The sequence below is a fragment of the Nyctereutes procyonoides genome, unplaced genomic scaffold (genome assembly GCF_905146905.1).
Source record: "Nyctereutes procyonoides isolate TBG_1078 unplaced genomic scaffold, NYPRO_anot_genome, whole genome shotgun sequence".
NCBI classification, from domain to species: Eukaryota; Metazoa; Chordata; class Mammalia; order Carnivora; family Canidae; genus Nyctereutes; species Nyctereutes procyonoides.
The window spans coordinates 596,890-617,829 of record NW_026575028.1 but is presented as its reverse complement, the minus strand read 5'-3'; the positions used below and the strand labels follow the sequence as shown (position 1 = coordinate 617,829).

At 43.1% G+C, this 20,940-nt stretch overlaps 1 protein-coding gene across 6 annotated transcripts in view; it reads right to left on the bottom strand.

The window, feature by feature from the left end:
• MICAL3 (microtubule associated monooxygenase, calponin and LIM domain containing 3) overlaps nucleotides 1-20,940 on the bottom strand; it is a 201,514-nt gene that overhangs the window by 91,611 nt on the left and 88,963 nt on the right. For 3 of the 6 annotated variants that reach the window (XM_055315369.1, XM_055315370.1, XM_055315371.1), the window contains exons 10-16: nucleotides 19,931-20,057; nucleotides 18,855-18,951; nucleotides 14,015-14,162; nucleotides 11,535-11,731; nucleotides 9,861-9,973; nucleotides 9,709-9,771; nucleotides 9,058-9,231 (exon numbers count right to left, since the gene is read on the bottom strand). In XM_055315369.1, coding sequence (XP_055171344.1) covers nucleotides 9,058-9,231; nucleotides 9,709-9,771; nucleotides 9,861-9,973; nucleotides 11,535-11,731; nucleotides 14,015-14,162; nucleotides 18,855-18,951; nucleotides 19,931-20,057 — 919 coding nt within the window. Of the gene's footprint in view, nucleotides 1-1,909; nucleotides 1,967-3,764; nucleotides 3,864-7,378; nucleotides 7,463-9,057; nucleotides 9,232-9,708; nucleotides 9,772-9,859; nucleotides 9,974-11,534; nucleotides 11,732-14,014; nucleotides 14,163-18,854; nucleotides 18,952-19,930; nucleotides 20,058-20,940 lie in introns of those variants that run through there. The other 3 variants (XM_055315367.1, XM_055315368.1, XR_008663165.1) reach the window with 3 other exon arrangements.

The window sequence follows — 20,940 nt, the reverse complement described above, 5'->3', positions numbered from 1 at the left end:
GATTCTATCACCTTACAAACAGTAAATGACAGAGATAGCAAATCTAGAGTGAAGCTTAACTCCTCCGTAAAGGTCAGAAATGTGGCTTTGTCTCTTCCTATTGCCAGTCCTCAGAGAAACTCTGCCTGCCAAGGAGCCAGCCAAATCCCAGCAATGATCAGGAGAAAAGGTCCCAGGTCCTCTGCAGACTGCATGCAGCATGTGTAGCAAAAAGAAGCTGGGATCTTCCATGGCCCATGCAGCCAGGAAGTGCCCAGCCCCCAGAGAGGGAGAAGGGGGTTAAGAGCTCTGACAAGTAATAACTCCTTAGCTTCCTACCAGGTTCAGGGTGAAGTATTTGCAGGGTAGAGGGAAGAGGTACTGTCATAGTAAAAGAAGCCCTTTGTCCCTCTAGCTCCAAGCAGATCTGTTGCACCCCCAGGTCAGCCCCCCACTAACTTCACATCTTTAAGGGGTAGCGATGTGCAGTGTAACCACCCCTGCTCCAGACACTCAGCGCACTGGCCTTCAGCTCAGCATGTGGGGCAGGCTCAGAAACACAGGCCCAAGGGGGACATCTCTGTAAAAGAGAACCACCCACCAGAGACAAACAAGACAGAAGGCTACTCCTCCAGAGATGGCAAAGCAGTGAAGCTAACGGGAAGACTGGGGGTGGGAGGTAAGGGAGCAGGTGAGTACACAGGCAAGATTACGGACTAGTGGAGAGAAAATCCTAGAAGAGAACATAAACAGTAACCCTTAAAAGTCTTCAGACAGGAACCCTGCAGTGAAGGACCTGGAAAGCAGCTCATTGTGAAAATGAAAGAGAGCTCCCTGCAAACCTTCTGGCTTTCTGAGCTCAAAATGCTACCTTTCTTTCTGGGCCTTGCAGCTCTAGATGTCCGAAAGTTTCTTCTGCCTATCTCTCCTTTTACTCATCACACTTCCCTCTGTTCCTTGCTTAGGCACCATTTCATTAAAAATCATCAGATCTGCATGCCCTGAAATGGAGGGCTTACCCTCCTCAATGAAAGTGCCTGGTTTTCCTACTGAGAGGAATACAGCCTGGGAAGAAGAAAGAGGCTGGGCACACATGGTGCTCGTGGGAGGAAGCAGTCTTGACAGAAGAGGAGACGGCAGAGCCAGGCTGTGCATGAGGAGAGGAAAAGGATGCCCCCTTGCCATCTCAGCTCAGTCTCTTCTCTCTGACCCAGCACCCACCTGCGTGTGGTCCCCGCAGCACATAAACCGCCCGCTTCTCACATGCTGATGGGGCCTAAGGAGATAGCACTAGCTTCCTTAGCTGTGACCAAATTTCTCAGCAAAAGCAGAAAGAGAGGTAAAAATAAAGAAAAAGGCCCACGTGAAGGTAACAGAGATGATTCTTCAGTCTTGTTGCAAAGCTGTACCCACTCAGGGGCTATGTTTAAGGGTAACAGTAACAACAAAAAAGTTTCATAAAATAAGCAGGTTTTTAAAAAATGGGTATCTCTGCTATTTGTCAAATTATATGATGGCCAGGTGTAATCAGTACTTCCCCCTTCAGTTTTTCAGAAAAGAATAGCTAAAGCTTTTTACTATGTACTGCCATCTTTGTCACTGCCTTCCTTCCTTTCCATTCTCTTCATACTGGAAAAATCCCCACACCTGTAAGAGTGTTTCTACCTCAAGATCCCTGAATGTCAAAAGACAGAAACAAATGCCACCTACTTACTGATCTGAATGCTGAGCAGATTAATGCTCTCCTGTGAATGCTATTTACACGGGCCAACGCAGTTAACAGCAAGAATCTTTGCTCTTGGCTGGGTGACAAGAGTGTGCACAAAGCAAGGGGAGCGGGGACCATCCCCACCTTCCCTCTGCCCCACCACCACAGCGTGCCCCGTCTGTTTGGCCCTCAAGCATCCCATGCCACAGTTCATGCTTTTACCCTCTCATGGTGGGGACTCTGCTTGCCACGGCTGTCAGCATCAAGATCCCTGTACGTCTGTTGGCAACAAAGTAGAAACTTAAGCTCCATCCAAATGTTCTATGTGGACCTACTAAGTGACAGTGCCAGAAATTCAGAATTCATTTCAACACATATCCCCCTGCCCCTGGCAGATCCCCTCCCCAGGTAACCACCATCCCATCTATATCACATTCCATGACCTCAGGACAACTCTTTCTGCAGCACTCTGTCCATCTGGCCTCCAGTGAGGTCAGCCACACAAATAGAGAACTACGGTTAGTATGAAAGTGGAACTAACTTATTTCTTTCACAAAGTGGCACAAGATCAGAGCTATTAAATGGAAGGCTTAATAGGAGAGGCCGATTAGGAGGGTGAAGCTTTCCATAACAAGCCATAAGAAAGGAAAGGTGGGGAGATGGAAACTGGCTGGAACGAATGCTGTAACCACAGTCCAGAGGAAGCTCCAGGGTGGGGAGTGGTCCCTGAACAGGAACACTGGACCAAAGCATTGATTGTTAAAGGGAGAAGTGGACAACTACTGGAAGCATGTTCAGTCAAAAGACAGGAATGTGTATGCAGTAGGGCTGGAAATCCTGAAGACAGACACACGGCTGCCTCTACTGACCAGAGGAAGCCCCTCTCAGCAACCACATGGGGGAAGGGAAGGCTACTCTTACCACTCTTTGCATGACTGCTGAGGATTCAACTTATGGCTATGTGCTGCTGGAGAAACTACTCCACAGCCTGCAATGGGTGGCCCATGAGCATACTGTCTCCACAGGCAGGATGAGGCCAGGGCTTGGGCTTAGGTCATACCATCCAGATTCAAGTCCTGGGCGCATTACTTACTGTGTGAACTTGTACAAAGTACTTGGCCTCCCACCCTTGGCCTCAGTCCTCTCATCTGTAAAACGGAGGTGGTAACCGTACTTGCTTTGTACGGTTATGGTGAGAACTGATTGAGATAACACACAAGAACTGAGAATCCCACCCAGATCTAAGTGTAATCACTAAATCTACAATGGCTCAGTTCTTAGACCAAGGCACACTGGGGGGGGGGGGTCTCTAGCCATCAGGCACATTACTAGGGGTCACCTTTTAAGTAGGCTACCTTAGCTGAGAAAATGTCTTTCCATAGATCATGCCTTTAAAATTAGTATTTTATTGTATAGGGATATCCTACAAAGGTCAGTTTATATCCTATAGATGTATTATATGTAAGTATGCTTGTTGTCCTCTTTAATCACATCTATGGGCAACTGTTCTATAAAGCATTTTTCAAATGATCTGTCTGGAGTGTGAGAGGGGTAGACAGAAAGGATGGGTGTTTGCTGGCATAAGCTGGATCAGCAAGAGACAGGGCTCTCAAAATCAGAAGGAACAAAACTCATAAAGTGAGACCCTATAAAAGGCTTCCAAAAAGCCCCTCTTAATTTATCTCCTTGGGTAACAAGACAAAAAGTGGCTGCTTTAAATGAGGTTCTAAAGAAATGTGTTGCTCTCCAGGGCTTTTGGACCTTGCATCTATCTGTGACAAATACAGTTTTAGTCTGTGTTTGCATAGTTGTTTTCCTATGATGTGGGACTAGATTAAACCAGCCAGGGTTTAAATGTATTATGTGCTATCCTGGGGTCTGACTGCGAATTGTTCATTTGTAGCAATAAGGCTGCTTCTGTCACAAATTCGTCCTTCCGATTTTTAATTGTTATCTCTGAAGAAGAGGTAATCCTGATTTGGTCTCTACTCTAGCCAGCTACATAGGCAGACAGGCAGGCAGGCAGACAGGCAGGTGGGAAGACAGAAAGGACCACAGAGCATGCAGAGAAGATCACCTGCTGGCTGCGAGGTGCCCGACAGGGAGGTGGAGTAAGGGGAGGAGAGAGTGTGATCACTTTTTTGGGGCAGGTCCGAGAACGCTCCTTTTCCTGTTGCTTTTACACCAACAGACACAAACAGAGAGAACATTGGTAAAACAGGGGCCTCATTTAGGCTGGTTCTGGAAGGACTGAAGGGCATTGGCCAAAGCCATCCCTCCCATGTCTCTCCAGCCTCCAAGCAGTCACTGTATGGCCAGGGTGGACGGCTTGTTGAGGTCAACTGTGGGGCTCCAGGTCCTCCTTGCTCTATTTGGTAAGTATAGACCACAGGGGTCATCTCTGCAGCTGAACTTGCAGTGTCACATTTTCTAAATTGCAGGGATCAAGGACATAGTCTGTGTTGGTTTTATCAGGAACGCTGAGGACAGGAGAAATGAGCTTGGACATAGGTAGAGAGAAAGGGACACAGGCCCACCATCATGAGGGGTGGGTGGAGACCGCCTCCCAAGGGCTCAGTCACCTCACCCACCACCAGCAAAGCAGCCCTCTCCCCAAGGGCTAGCCCAGACAACACCCTGCCATGGCTCCCCTCTGCTCAGCCCCCTTGATTACACTTATAAGGTTCTGGAAAACTACCAAGGAGGTACAGGAAACAGAATACAAGAATCTAAGTACATCTGTCACTAATCAAATACCCTATATATATCCATGGATTATTTCCCATTTTTCCCATGTCCATCGGATTCCCTTCTTGTGAATCTGTGATTTAGAGAACTCTTTGGTACTTAAGAAACGATTACTTATTGCTAGGCCAGAGGACTCCTCCATGTCCTTATGCCCAGGATGACTATGTGAGGCAGCACACAGGTCAAACCTGGGAGGGAGAAGAGGCTGTGGTGGGCGTGGGGCCAGTGTGTTCCAACCACACAAGACAATTTCCTTCCAAAGGAAGGCTGGTTAATGCACAGACTCTCCTGGCTGGACAAACTTCTGAGATCAAAAGGCAGGAGGGGAGGGAGGGATGAGCCAAAGTGTTTACACAGGAAGGTAAACAAAGAGAAGTCACTGGTAAGCAAAGTTGTTACTCATTTTCCCTCTTCCATACCATGACCTAAGTTAAAACTGATCCTGTGCCAACTCAGCCATCACAGCTGGGCTTGCCACACCCTCTGCCTCAATTCAAATCTCTTTAAGGAAAACAAGACATGACTCACATAAGCTACTGCTGGTAAGCCCCTCATTCCTACAGGGAGATAAAGAAGGCCACAAGCAGGATGACTCAGAAGCAGAGGCCACTGGAGCACACCGCCGGAGTTCCTCGGTCTCCACGTTTTTGGAGCACCTGGCATTGCATGTCAGTGTTCCTTGAGAAGATAAATTTACAGGGCCAAGACTCACGATGCCAACCCTGATTCAGTGTTGAGGAAATAACACATGTAACTGTGAGCTATGGTTCTTTCACAGTCAAATAAATTGACAGTTCCCAAGCAGCCCCGGTGGCTTAGCGGTTTAGTGCTGCCTTCAGCCCGGGGCGTGATCCTGGAGACCCAGGATCAAGCCCCATTCAGGCTCCCTGCATGGAGCCTGCTTCTCCCTCTGCCTGTGTCTCTGCCTCTCTCTCTCTCTCTCTCTCTCTCTCTCTCTCTATCTCTCATGAATAAATAAATAAATAAATAAATAAATAAATAAATAAATAAATAAATAAATAAATAAAATCTTTAAGAAAAAAATTTAGAGTTCCCAACTCTCTGTGACAATGATCTAATAGGATTTTCATTGTTCATGGGGTTTTTCACTTACTAGGATCTACCTAGTCTTTCCAACTGCAATCTCTGGTGCCGACTCCATAGAACCCAGGTTTGACTTCAATGGCTCTACTCTGCTGCCTGGAGAGCTGAGTGATATTCTGCTTCTTTGACTATGATCACAAATTACCCAGAGGACAACCTAGCTGTATGTCTCCACATAGCGGCCTGCACAAGGTTAGAGGCCATCAGCTGTTCCTAAATGGGACACACAAGCAGGCCCACCAACACCAAGCTCCCGATGCCCCTTTAGCACAGCACCGTCGGGTGATGAGTGACATGCCAGTCTCCCCTGGGACAGAGGCCGTAGCTGAGCCAGACTCTTTAGGTCACACTTAGTACCCCTGAGACCTCCCAACAAGCCAACCCAAAGCTGCTCCAGGCACATGCCATTTAAAGTCATCTGTCCAAGCTTCTCCATGGGTTACAACTGGCTTGCCTTCCCCACTGCTCCTTTATGAACACTGTCAAAATCAAGAGTTTGGGGAATCTAGTTTAGAGTTCACTTTCTCCTTTAGCATATCCTTAACCAAAAATTACCTTTCAAATCATACATTCCACCTAGACTTCAAGGCAAAGGGTAAGGAAGAAAATGGATTTTCCAATGAGTTTTATTTGTTTGTCTGGCTTCCACAAGACCTCCTCCAAGCACAGAGAAAGCAGCAGCTCAGCTTCTGTTGGGAGTCTGGACATTGCTCCCGAGCTTCCATCTCAGCCTCATGAGCCCTGCCTTTAATGTGGCGTTTTTGTTGTTGTTGTTGTTGTTGTTGTTTTGTTTTGTTTTTAATATGGCGTTTTATTTAAAAGAGGTTAGAAAGGAAACTTTTGCCCTGAATATGATTCAAATAAAACCCACTTGCCACTCCCCAGCACCTCCCAGCAATAGCTAGCACTCTACAGTACAAGAAGAAATCAAAGGTCAGCTCACCTGACCTCTCAGAATCTTAGTCCCAGATGATACCAAACTGCAAGGCAGAGAATCCAGGCTGCACCCATGAGAGCAGAAACTTGCTCAACTCTGACTTGGGAGAAAATAGAGGCCCCAATCCTCCTGATGGATTTCCTATAATCAACCAGGTGCCATCCCTCTACCCACTTCTTTCTGTCCTATCCAATACTGCCTAGAAAGCAGCTTTCTAGGAGATCCTGTAAAAACTTTAGTGAAAATTTTCATGAGAGGTTGGTGGGGGGATGGAGTAACTGGGTGATGGGCACTATGGAGGACACAATGTGATGAGCACTGGGTGTTATACTCTATGTTGGCAAAATGAATTTAAATAAAAAAGGTTTTTTTCAAGGAATATTTTAAATGGAGACAAACCACCAAGAAAATGCCCATGATCATCTTTGTCGAGGGTCTGAAACAAAAAATCATAGTTCAAGACAATTTCTTGGCTAATGTTTTCCTATTTAACATGAAAGGCTCCACTGCCCCAACTCTCAGACTTGCTGAGTTCAGGATTCTCCCTCCATTAGTTACAAGGACAGATGTAAGCAAAACACCAACCTGGGACAAAGGTTAAAATGGTAAAAACCATAGAAGCTGAGGTACCTGAACAATGTCTCATGTAGCTTCAGCTAGTTTCAACACCAAATTACCACCTACTCTTTTAACTGATTTCTCAAATCCCAAGGAGTTAAACAAATCATGCAATACAATCAGCACTGTCTGTTACACTTTTCCCAGAGGTACTACTCAAATGAGTCCAGAAGCTACCTGTCCTTGTGAGCTAGGATTCCTTAGCAAGGCTGGCTGAGAGGGATGAGCAGAGTGGAAGGCAGAGGGAAGCAGCACCCATTCTGGTCCCTGGGCAGCTCCTTTACCTGTTTCCACTGGGGGGTGGGAGCAGGGTGACCCTGCTCAGGTAGGCAGCAGGACGGCTGGCTGACCCCACGCTCTTGTGTCGGCTGTGACACACAGGCCAAGTATGGTTGGGGGACAGGACATGGAGACAAAACAAAATAAAATACATTAAGGTAAGAGAAGACACACAAAAGATACGGTAGACAGACACATCTATGAGCTGGGAGTGTGTGTGAGAGACACAGAATTAATCCTTAGAAAGTTACATTTACAAAAGAAACAAAATACTCCACCCTCTCCAAACCAAAAGCAAATGCACTAGGAAAAAGCAAGGTAATCAGAAGGTGTAATTTTCACTAACTTCTTTCCTAGCTCAAAGCTCTGAACCTAAACTACTAATTCTGGTCTGGAAAACTACTCTTTCTACTCAAAATGAGGAACACAACCTTCTCTTAGGGGCAAACTTGCTCCCATGGGGAGCATTCCCAGACCTCCTGAGACGGAGCAGATCCTGTGGTTGCCAGAGCTGCCAGGCAATGTCAGATGTCTATCAACGAATATTATTATTCCTCTCTATGAGCCATAATACATATGATTGGGGTGTAAAAATTAATAACCAAAGAAAGGCTAAATGTGAGAAGAAGTTAATTATGGCCAAACTCCAAGCAAAGTCAGTAACCCCCTCTCACCCCTTGTCCTTAGAACAATGGCTGATATGTACAGAAGAGATGAAGAAAGAGTAAAAGAATAAGAAGAATGGGCTCCCTTTCCCTTGGATGCTCTCTCAGGTCATTAGGGAGTTTTACAAGAAACTTTCTGTGTAAATCTCCAGATCTCAGCACCTCCTCTTAGAAGTCTCAATGACTCTCAGACAAGCAAGAGGAGAGACGAGATCTAACAAAGAAAAAAAAAATCTAACAAAGACATCTCAAGTCAATGCCCCCACCTAGGACTCTCAGATTAGTATCCACAATGATTTCTTTAAAATGCTCATTAGCTCATTCTTACTCTAGTTCGAGGATAGCCTATGAGAACCATCTACAACACACAAAAGAAGATTTATCAAAAGAACATTTATCATCTCTGTACCTTATCATGAAAGATGAGCAACAATGAAAACACTCAACACTAGAAGAGTTAAAAAAAGCATGGTACACATACATATGGGAAGATGCCCGAGGAGTTTGGAACGAGGGAATATGCCCAAAGTCATGTGAACAAAGCAGAACAGAAAGTATATATTATGAATGACCTCAACTATGAAAACAAAGATGCACTGGAAAAAAAGACTAGAAAGAAATATAACAAAATGTTAGCAGAATTAGAGGTGCCTTGATTGCCTTTATTATTCTCTCCAGCATTTTCCTCAGTAAGCATCTACCTCTTTTATAATTCAAATGTCTGCATGCAAACATATAAGCGTGTATAGATAGATCTAAAACTTTAAAATCCTTCTGAAATTTTGCCACAGACACCTCAGACCTGAATGGTGAGGATGAAGCAGTGCTGAAAGCAGAGGAGGAGCTTATAAAATGCTTTTCTCTGCCACAGTCAGACGAGGAGAGAAGCAGATGTTAGTCTTTGAGGCACCAGGGCTTGGCTGAGACACATCCCACCCCAACTCATCTGACTAAGAAGGTCCCTCCTTCCTATGTGGACAGACTCAGCGTGGGTGGGTGAGACACAAAGTGGGCCTTACCTGTCTCCTCATGCCAGTGGACTGGGGGGGTGCATTCTCTTCAAATTTGGCCAGCAGCTGGGTTGCCATGTACTTTACTTTGTTCTGATTGCCGAGGGCCACATCCATCCTCCTGTCTGTCAGAGTGCTCACCAGTGTGGGCCTTCCTCCTCTGTAGCCCCGGGGTGCTTCCTCCTGATGAAAGGTGAACCGGTGGGCTCCGTTAGAGAAGCCCCCTGCCAAAACCCTTCCCTCAAAGGAGTAGTGCAGCCAGTGCTTGGCATGGCGGCTGGTAACTTTTGCTTTAGGTTAAGCCTAATAGCTCTCTTCAGGGTTCTAATCTCAAGATGCAGTCATCAAGACTTTGTGCACGGGGCAGTATAAAGAGGTACTTGGACTTGGGCTAGTGTGGTCATTCGTCAGGAAAGCCACCACCCTCAGCCAAAGGCATAATTCTAAAGAGAGGAAAGCACTGGTACACATGTGTGTGATCCCTTGGATGCTCTCCAAAACATTAAACAAAGGCAACAACCCACTGAAAAGCATCTGCCCACAAAAATTCTCATAAAAACTGTATATGAAAAGGTCTTGCAATACCAATTTGGAAATTAATTTAAGCCAGAAAAGAGCAATTCGGTATGACCATTCTAGCAAATCCCAGATGATTCTTACCTCTTCTGATTGACTGGTCTTTCTCCTCTTTCCAGCACCATCCAAGTCCTTTTCCTTTTTATCCTATACCAAGAGAGGAGGGAGACTGCATTATCCTTGTCACTATACCTCATCTTCAGGTTTGCAGCAGGTCAAAAACCTCTTCCATTTACCTTAGGAGAACGCTTCCGAGAGATGGTCTGCCCAAGTTTGCTGAGGAAGGAGATGGGTGATTTGGTGCTGGCTATAAGAACTGCTTTCTCCTCAGCATTCAGGTCCAGAGCATCTGTGAAAGGGAAGCAGTGTCTGAGCACAGCCCTGGAAGGGACTTCAAAGTACTGAGCAGAACTATTCTCCTTGCATGTGGCTCACAGAACCTCAGAAAACTCTACAGGTTCATCTGTTCTGACAAAAGCATGAGGAACTCAGCAGGAAATTCCACCAAGAAAACATAAACTAAGGTCTGGATACTGAGCTTTCTCTTTTCCAGCCATGTTAATAGAACCGACTCTTTTTTCCAATCCACTTCAGTCACAAAACTCCACTTTTGCTTTGCAAAAGTTGGAACTTGCCTATGGTTGTTAGTTACAGCAGACTGCTAAAACCTCCCTTTGTGATAAAAATTTTCAGGCAGAGGGAGAAAGGGAGGAGAGGTATATGGCTCAGGGTCACTGGCTTTGATTATGTAGATCCCATGTACTTAGGTGCACGCAAAGGGAAGGCTCTCCCTAAACAGGTATATTGATGTTAGAGTTCTGGGTTCCTATTGTAAAAAGTGCACATCTGATCAGAAAAAGGCATGGACATCTGTAAGAGTACATGGGCTGGAAGACATTGTAGAGCCATAAACTCTGTGGATTCTAACGTTTTATTAGTAACAATAATTTTAAAAGTAACTGAAACTAATAATATATTGCTGATATTAAGTACTTCTATTTGCCAAACATTCTCCTTAGCAGATCACGTTTTATGTTATACGTACATAAAATCCAGTTTATGGATACGGAATCTGAGGCATGAGGAAATTTAGTAATGTGTCTAAGGTCAAACAGGTGGAAGCACTGGGAAGTGAACCCAGTTTGGTACCATGGTCAACACTGTAAAGCATTATACTATATTTACTCCAACAGACAATAAATGACAACAGGAATATTTTTGTGTGTGTGTGCACTCTGGTAAACTGAGGCAGCAGCAGGCAGAGGGCCAAAGACTTTGAAAAACACTAACAGGTTGACGAAGAGAGAGAAGCTAGATAAGGAACGGTTACAGAAGAAAGAAAATGAAGAGAGACTGTCAAGAAAAAGGACATAGTTCCGTAGTGCTGAATAATGTAGAAAAGCCAAGTACGTGAGAGATGCAAAGTGAGAAAATACAGATGTGGAGATTCTTCATGACTGCGGAGAACAGCTTTGGCAGAGCAGTGAAAACAGAAGCCGGCTGCAACATGTTACAAACTTTAGGCCTTAGGAGGTGGAGGCCTTAAGTACAAACCACTTTTTCAAAAAAGGTTGGTTCTGATAAAAAGGGTGTGAGGAAGTAGTAGAGTCAAGGAAAACATTTTGCATAGAAACGATCTTTGCATGTTTATAGATTTAGTGAGAAAGATTTGGGAAAAGAAAGAATGGCTGAGAACATACTAGTAGAGAAGGAAAAAATAACGGAGCAAAGTTTCAGGGACTTACCTGCACAGCCAACCAGGTTTCCAACAGACAACCAACAGATTAAGTAAGAGCAGGTTTGCTTTTGCAAGTACTGATGTAGGACATGGTGAGAGGGAAAGAAAGAAAGGCCAGGCACCAACAGACAAGAAATGGAGGCCTTCCATACCAGTGCCTGCCAGCCCTTACCGCTGGAGGGGATTGAGTCCTTGAACATCTCGTAGAACTGAGTCAGGTACATCACCATAGACAGTTTGTCAGGCTCCCCCACCGAGGCCATTTCTTTGCCTGTCATGATGGGAGAGATGCCCAGTTCCTTCTCGGCAATATCAAAGGCCAGCTGGTTATTCTTCTCCACATTTTGCTCATCCAAAGAATCAAAATCTCTAAGAAACAGAATGAGAAAAACATATCAAGAAGGGATGCTTGTCCTCACCCCAGAAAACACAGTATCGATGGACTCATTTCTTAATCTTTCAGCTAAAATCCAGGTGCAGGTGTCTCACCACAATCTGAGAGCCAACCTGTTCATCTCACAGTTTAGTCTCCTTCCTTTCACTAAGAAAATGCATATCATTCACAAGAAGAAATGATTAAAGATATACCCAGAAAGGAAAAAAGAGGGGAAAAGTTGAAGAACTATTCTCATTATTCCCGGTAACATAAATTTCTTACTAAAAGGTAAGCTCAAGACTAGGAACTAAATATCTTTAATACATGTTCCCTTGGGGCAGCCCTGGTGGCCCAGCGGTTTAGCGCCGCCTTCAGCCCGGAGTGTGATCCTGGAGACCTGGGATCGAGTCCCACATCAGGCTCCCTGCGTGGAGCCTGCTTCTCCCTCTGCCGTGTCTGTGCCTCTTTCTCTGTGTGTCTGTCATGAATAAATAAATAAAAACTTAAAAAAAAAAGTGTTCCCTTGTACCTTGTATGTGATCTGTACCTATTAAACTAGTGCTCAGTAATGATAAGTATCCTATCTGGATCAGACTGCTTCTAAAGGCCTAGGACTATCACTTGCTGTGTCATCACAGACGAACTGTTGATGCACTAAATCAGCTTTGGTAAATCTAATTCAGCCTTCTCAGGGAAATTCTAAAATCTTCCTCAAAGGATTTTTCTACTGCTAATGTTCTAGAGTTTTCCCAAGTATTTAGATTAACAACCATTTCCCCCTGGGCTCAGGCTTCTTATCATTCAATCAAGTCAAGACTGATAGCATTTGGCTCAGGCTTCTTATCATTCAATCAAGTCAAGACTGATAGCATTCTTTTTTCAGAGGTGATTTCGGATATTAGGCAGGCCTTATTTTGTGTTAACGTACTACTGACTCCATAGCAAGTTTTTCATTTTTCTAAATGCCTTTTCTCTATGCAAGAAGCCTATTAAACCATGGAGGCCTCATCCTGAATGAAGTCATTGTATTCCAAACAGTGTCAAATTACCTCCTCACTACCTACACAAAACTTCCCCAAAAAAAACAAAAAAAAACTTCCCTAGACCTTCAGTAGGTGGCCTTTGCCCATTCAAACAGGAGTGTGTTCCCTCCCTCTACCACTCTCCACCTCACCTGCTGGGTTCCCTTCAGCTACTTCAGCCTCCATCTCCTTTTCTTTACTGCCTTCCCTTTGGAAGAGAGAGGATTCATTTGGTCTTCTAAGGCATTCCAGTGCCATTTATCACCATCCTTCCTCTTCCTCTCAAGTCCTTTCTTGGTGGGGGTGCAAAAGCCCTACTTTCACTTGCTATTTACCAACCTCTCCATTAGCTAAGGGACAGGAGCACTGGAGGTCACTTATCCTTATCCAAACAAATCAGAAATTCCCATTCCTGAACCACACTGTATAAGACTATTTCTACTACCTCTTGCCTCATTAATTTATAACCTAATATAAAGAGGAACTATGTTTCTTAGGTTTCCTTAAGCAATCATTAAAGCAAATGCACAAATTTGGGTCCTAATGATAAAAGGATAGGCAGCCAAAATAATTCAACAGGCTCTGCTTCTTCTTGTTTGGCTTCCATGGTAATGAATGCCTATGGGGGAAATCTGAGTGTGCTGGTCACTGCAGTTGACCTGGGGTCATCCTATTGCAATGATTCTGCATTTAGGTGAATAAACAATGGCCAAAAGAGGAGGTATCACTGATGTAAGTGGGTAAAGAGGCCTGAACCTTGTGGGCTTGAGCAGAGTATATTTGCAAAAAGTCTAATTCTTAACAGGGAATACCAAAGAACCACGATAAATCCAGTAAGTATTCATTATTTTCTGTTTTGTTGGTAGTGACACATTTGCTTTAGCCAGCCAAATGTTTTAGTGAGTTTTTCCTTATAACCAACAGCATCTGAGAGACCTCCTGCCAAAGCGAAAAGTTCAGCCTGGGGCCAAAGAACAGAGTTTTCCTTTGTGTAATGTTAATGGGCCCAGGTGGGCGTTAAAACTAGTTTCTGACTTTCTGAGCGCTGTGATTTTTAAAACCTCAGCTGGATTCAGCTATATGATGCTTGACACATAGTTTTAAATATAATTATAATGAAATTAATCACTGCCTTCTAGAAAAAGTATCTTGCAGTGTATTTCATTCTAGAAAAAAAATACAAAATTTGGCTATTAGATAGCAAACTACTCTGAGGTCCTAAGAGAATACAAAATGAAAGCTGTCACAACTTACATCAAATCAGGGCGGTATCTATGGATGATCGCACATAAGGCCAGTCCACTTTTCCAAGACATAGTGAGATCTGTCACATTTACCCCTGCATAGCCATCTGTCTGCCTTTGGCACCAACCCAGCAGTTTGCTTGAACGAGCTACAGACTCTGAAACAACAAAAAAATGATCAGAGGTGTGGTCACCTGGTAGCATTGACATAGGATCCTTCCTCTTTGTAGTACACATATCCAGTCTGAAAAATTACTAAAGGTAAAAACAAAATAATTGTCACGGTTTTTCAAAAGTAAAAAGCAGACTCCCTGTGATGAGCCTGCTTCTCCCTCTGCCTGTGTCTCATGAATACATAGATAAAATCTTAAAAAAAAAAAAAAGTAAATAGCTATGTAAGTGGTATCATGATAGTGGAATTTTAGGTAGATAAGAAACTACCTACAAATTTACCCAGACTCTGATGTCAAAACTAGCCCTTCTAACAGAATAAGTCACAAGAGGGGTGATCTGGATCTGCTCCTGCTAAAGCTCAGTGTCCCTACAGCACTTGTGGATACTGATTTAGATGGATGAGCGCCATCTACTGAGCTGTCACCCTTACTTCCAGAAGGTCTAAGACTTCCCTGGAGAGGTATTTGGCAGCTAGCTGAGGAAGCTCCTTCCCTTCAAAGTAAGGAGGAGTAGAGCAAAAAAGAGTCCATTCTTTTAGCTAACTGAATTAAAAAAAAAAAAAAAAATATATATATATATATATATATATATATATATATATATATATATCTCCCCTCCTCCCAAACAAAAGAATATATTCTCTTTAGCAACACATTAAAGCAATAGCAAGCAAAGCCCACTCTTACATGTTCCATGTATAGAGCCAATTTACCAAGTGAAGGAACTCTGTAGGATTACATTGGCAAGGCCAAAGACCCCAGACCAGAACAATCCCCCAGGCCAGGATGGGCACTCTGTATTAAAAATGATAACATCTTGAGAAAATGAATACATAAATACATATGCTTGGATGTTTTCCAGTTCACTGCTATGTCTTCTAAAATGCGAAGGGCCTTTCTAAAGGTCCATTTTACTTAGACTCCGAATAGCCAGAGGAATATTGAAAGAGAAACCCAATGCTGGGGGCATCACAATGCTGGATTTCAAGCTGTACCACAAAGCTGTGATCAAGACAATGTGGTACTGGCACAAAAAAGACACACAGATCAAGGGAACAGAATAGAGAACCCAGAGATGTACCCTCAACTCTATGGTCAACTAATATTCAACAAAACAGAAAAGACTATCCAAGAGGAGAAAAAGACAGACTCTTCAACTAATGGTGTTGGGAAAATTGGACAGCCATGTGCAGAAGAATGAAATGGGACCACTCCCTTAGACCAGACACAAAGATAAACTCAAAATGGTTGAAAGATCTAGATGTGAGACAAGAATCCATCAAAATCCTAGAGGAGAACACAGGCAACACCCTTTTTGAACTTAGCCACAGTAAATTCTTGCAAGATACATCTATGAAGGCAAGGGAAATAAAAGCAAAAATGAACTATTGGGACTTAAGCAGGATAAAAAGCTTCTGCACAGCAAATGAAACAGTCAACAACACTAAAAGACAACCTGCAGAATGGGAGAAGATATTTACAAATGACATATCAGATAAAGGGCCAGTATCCAAGATCTATAAAGAACTTATCAAACTCAACACCCAAGAAACAAACAATCCAGTCATGAAATGGGCAGAAGACATGAACAGGAATTTCACCAAAGAAGACCTACACATGGCCAACAAGCACATGAGAAAATATTCTGCATCACTTGCCATCAAGGGAAATACAAATCAAAACCACAATGAGATACCAACTCACACCAGTGAGAATGGGGAAAAATAACAAGGCAGGAAACCACAAATGTTGGAGAGGATGCGGAGAAAAGGGAACCCTCTTACACTGTTGGTGGGAATGTGAACTGGTGCAGCCACTCAGGAAAACTGTGTGGAGCTTCCTCAAAGAGTTAAAAATAGACCTGCCCTACGACCCAGCAATTGCACTGCTGGGGATTTACCCCAAAGATACAGATGCAGTGAAACGCTGGGACAGCTGCACCCCGATGTTTACAGCAGCAATGTCCACAATAGCCAAACTGTGGAAGGAGCCATGATGTCCTTTGACAGATGAATGGATAAAGATGTGGTTTATGTATACAATGGAATATTACTCAGTCATTAGAAATGACAAATACCCACCATCTGCTTCGACATGGATGGAACTGGAGGGTATTATGCTGAGTGAAGTAAGTCAACTGGAGAAGGACAATCATCATATGGTTTCACTCATACATGGAATATAAGAAACAGTGCAAGGGACCATAGGGAAAGGAGGGGAACTGAGTGGGGGAAAAAAAATCAAACCATGAGAGACTCCTAACTCTGGGAAACAAAGAAAGGGTTGCAGAAGGGGAAGAGGGTGGGGCATGGGGTAACTGAGTATGCTGGCAAATTGAATTTATTTTTAAGATTTTATTCATTTATTCATGAGAGACACACAGAAAGAATCAGAGACATAGGCAGAGGGAGAAGCAGGCTCTCTGTGGGGAGCTCAATGTGGGACCCTGGGATCATGCCTTAAGCCAAAGGCAGATGCTCAAACACTGTGTCACCCAAGCATCCTGGCAAATTGAATTTATATAAAATATTAAAAAAGAAAAAATAGGAATAAGAAAAAAAAAGTCCATTTTTCTTAACTGCATCAGAGGAGCTCTGATATGGAGCATTTATTATTATTTTTTAAATTTTTATTTATTTATGATAGTCACACAGAGAGAGAGAGAGAGAAAGAGGCAGAGACATAGGCGGAGGGAGAAGCAGGCTCCATGCACCGGGAGCCCGACGTGGGATTCAATCCTGGGTCTCCAGGATCGTGCCCTGGGCCAAAGGCAGGCGCCAAACCGCTGCGCCACCCAGGGATCCCCTGACATGGAGTATTTAGAAGAATCTGTGAACTCCTATTTGTGTTCAAGAATGTCTGTTCTCTTACCTATGGCAGCTGGATATATCTAACCCTGTAGGAAGTCATTTAGTGATTTGGGAACATAAAAGATAAAAACTGCATATCATAAAAATCCTGTTTCATTTAAGTCTTTCAGTGAAAATGTATTCTAAAACTACACAGAGAAACACTCCTGGTGTTATCATCATAAATAAGAAATTTACTTTATTCAGATGTCTCCCCAGTCTCTATGTCCAACAATCCAATATGTACTGGGCAACTTCAATATTCCAGGCTCTAAAATGACAGTGACAAAGGTGATACTGTCTGCTCTCAAGTAGATGACACCAGAGAGGAGAAATATAAAGATGTCCCTAACTGCTTGTTGGTTGTAAAATCTACCTTGATATTCTAATAACATGTCAAACTCAAAACAGACTCAAATCAGGGAGCCTGGGAGACTCAATCGGTTAAGTGTCTATTTTTGGCCCTCAGGTCATGATTCCAGTATCCTCGGATCAGGCCCACATCAGGGTCCTCACTTGGCAGGGAACCTGCTTCTCCCTCTCTCTGCCGCTCCTCCTGCTTGTACTATCTCTCTCTGTCAAATAAAGAAAGAAAATCTTTAAACATAAAGACAAAAAAATAGATTCAAACCTTCTCATCCTCTCATTCCTTGTCCAAACTGATGGCAGCACCATCTGCAACCATCTCTTGACTCGTGCAACCAAACTACCGATGCCTATTGAATCTGGCTCTTTAATATACTCTTTCCCATGTTTAATAATGACAATGACATTGACAATTAATAATGACAAAATGGCTGCCATTTGTGATCACCCACCATATACCAGACATTGTAATAAATACTCTATATGCCACAGAATCCTCATGACTGTAGTGCAAAGTATGCCCATTTCACAGACAAGGAGACCAAAGTTCACACATGCAAAATAACCTATTATGGCCCTCATACTTCACAAATGGCAATGCCTGGACTGGGCCGCAATGTCAGTTGTTCTCACCATGCTACATTACCTTGTCCAACCTTAACATCAGTATCCTGTTCAGGCCTTCACCACCGTTAGCCTGACTACTACAGGGTATTTCTAACTAGTGGTCCTGCCTCTGGGATTTCCCTTCTCCATCCCATCTTACATGTAGCTATCCAGGTATATTCATGTTGTTCTCCTTTTAAAAATACCTACAGGGGCCCTTCAAGGCACACAAAATATGGAATGGCCTTTATCTCTATAACTGTATCTTGACAATGTAGTACTCATCTAAAATACCACTGCTTTTTCATAAAGCCTCCCCCAGAACCTTAGCTTGTATGTGTGCACTCACTTTCTAACAGCATTTTTTTTAAAGATTTTATTTATTTATTCATGAGAGACACAGAGAGACAGAGGCAGAGACACAGGCAGAGGAAGAAGTAGGCTCCATGCAGGGAGCCTGATGTGGGACCTGACCCTGGGACTCCAGGATCACACCCTGGGCCGAAGGCAGACGCTCAACTGCTGAGGCACCCAGGCATCCCTCTAACAGCACTTGTATCTGATTTCTCCTTATATGCTCCTAAAACCTTAGATTGAGGGTTCTGCCTTGACATTACTGACATTTCTGGCTGAGTAATTCTATGTTGGGGGAGCTGATTTGTGCACTCAGCACCCTCCCCTGGTCCTGACAATCAAAATGTCTCCAAACACTACCACATGTGCCCCTGGAGGCAAAATCGGCTCCAGCTGAGAACCGCGGCCTTACACATTACTGTGCACACTAACAGCTCAATGAGTAAGTATGGACTTCTTTGAGTAGGTTACTTGCATTTAAAAGGTCATTACCAGAACTTACCATTGCGAGTCAACTTTGGGGTAGTTCGGGAGTTCACCAGGTTCTCCATTTCCAGATGAATATCTCTTGTTTCTCCAGTATTGTATAAATGGCGCACCTGGTAGAAAGTTAAGTTGTAAAATCAAACACCACAAAATAAGTTCCCACCTGAGAGCAAAATGAAAGACTAAGAAAGTAGGCTAGGCAAAGTTCAGAAAAAAGTTATGACAATGACCTTCAAATTCTTTCTGGAATGTGGTGGGGTTACATATAAACCAATACATATTAGTGTAAAAAGTTGTGCTAAAAACTAGCTACTTGGCCAAGTAGGACCCTCTGATAGTCATTACTGGACTATTCATACTGCCCCCTGACAGCAAGACTCACCGGCCCCCTTATATGTAAGTATATAGAGGGCTTAAACCCATAAACCTCAGGTAGAAAGTGAATAAAGAATTACACAAGTACATAGGCAAATATGTTGAATGGGTTGCTTTCCAAAAATTGTTGGACTCTTTGGGATTATTGAGCTTTGTCAAATGTCATTCTCAATGACAAGGCGTTAGACACTATGAAAAGTAACTTAGTAGCACAACAAAAATGACCAACAATATCTTACTTGCAGAGTGTCCTAACTTTCAAAATTTCTTCAAGTGTACAATCTCCTCACAGTGGTCCTATGAATAGCAGGACTATTATCTCCACTTCATAAATGAAGAAACAGGTTCAGAGAAGATGGGATGACACAACCAAGTCCCAAGTGATTGGTGGCAATAATGCAAGTGCAAGTCACATTTCCCAGATAATGAACAGGTGTTCTCTCCCCTACAACATGCAACCTGAATTAGGAAGCACTGGATAAAATCCTCAATCCATTGTTTTTGTCACATATGACCTTCTGGCAAGTTATTCAACAACTTCCACTCTGAGTTGCTCAATCTGTTGATGGAAAGTGCTATCTATTTTCGCCGTTCCAGGGAACATCTACTTGGATTAGGAAAGAAGTACGTGTATACGGTGCTAATAGACACATTTCAATGTTTCAAAGGTCTGATCTGTCCTGAAAATGGGCCCAGATGTAGGTAACTGGCTCTTACCTGGCTTGGGCGGAGGAAGTTGATATTAATATTGGGATATCTGGTGACAGGGTCTATGCTGTATTGGCTGAAGTTTTTACTCACATTCTCAGGGGTAGTCTGAGGCAGCAACCTATAAATGCTTTCCCTGCAAGAACATACAACTATTTACTCAGAGCAGTGACAAGCACCATACACATCTTCCTCTCCTTTGATAATATTCACATTTTTTTGACAGTGTCCCAAATAATCTGAAGGATATGACAAATCCTCATCCTTGACCACTTTCCTCCAACCTATGTCAGCCCTTGCTCCCATTTGTACCATGCCAGTGATTCCACAGGCCCTGGACTGGTTAAATACTAGTAAAAAAAGCAAGTACACTGTGGTGGGCTGGGATACAAAGCCTGATTCTAATTTAAAAGGCAACTGATTTACTGTTTTGTTTTTTCAAGTAGGCCAGTTTATAATTTTTAAGAAAATCACGGATGAAAAAACAACCTGCCACCAAACTTGCCGAGTACCTTAGGTAGCGGACTTAAATGTTATCAACCACCAGTTGTACCCAGGAAATCTTTTATTTCTCTAGTCCTTCCAGTTAAGGCATTTGTTCTTTATTAACAAACAAATCCTAAGATTCTTACCTCTTTTGCAATGATCTGCTTCAACATATGACATTTGGTATTTGAGAAATGTTTACAAGCAGCTTGGGATTTTCTTTTGAATTCAAAATCACTTTTTCTTTCTTTTCTTATATTCCTATGTCCCCTGCTACTACACTGATTTCATTAGTATAAATCTTTCTGCTTGAAGGACAAGAAAATTTAATGTAGTAGGTTTATATACTTGTTCATGTGACTGTCATAAAGGAACCAGATACTGTCCTTTAATGGAATTCAAAGATTCAGATGCCATTCTCAGTGACAAATTAAATTTGGAAAGAAAGAAAAGAAGAGCACATAAATTAGATAATCTTTACATATCTATGATTTTATAAATATCTTGCCTTTCTTCTCTTAAATGCAAAAACA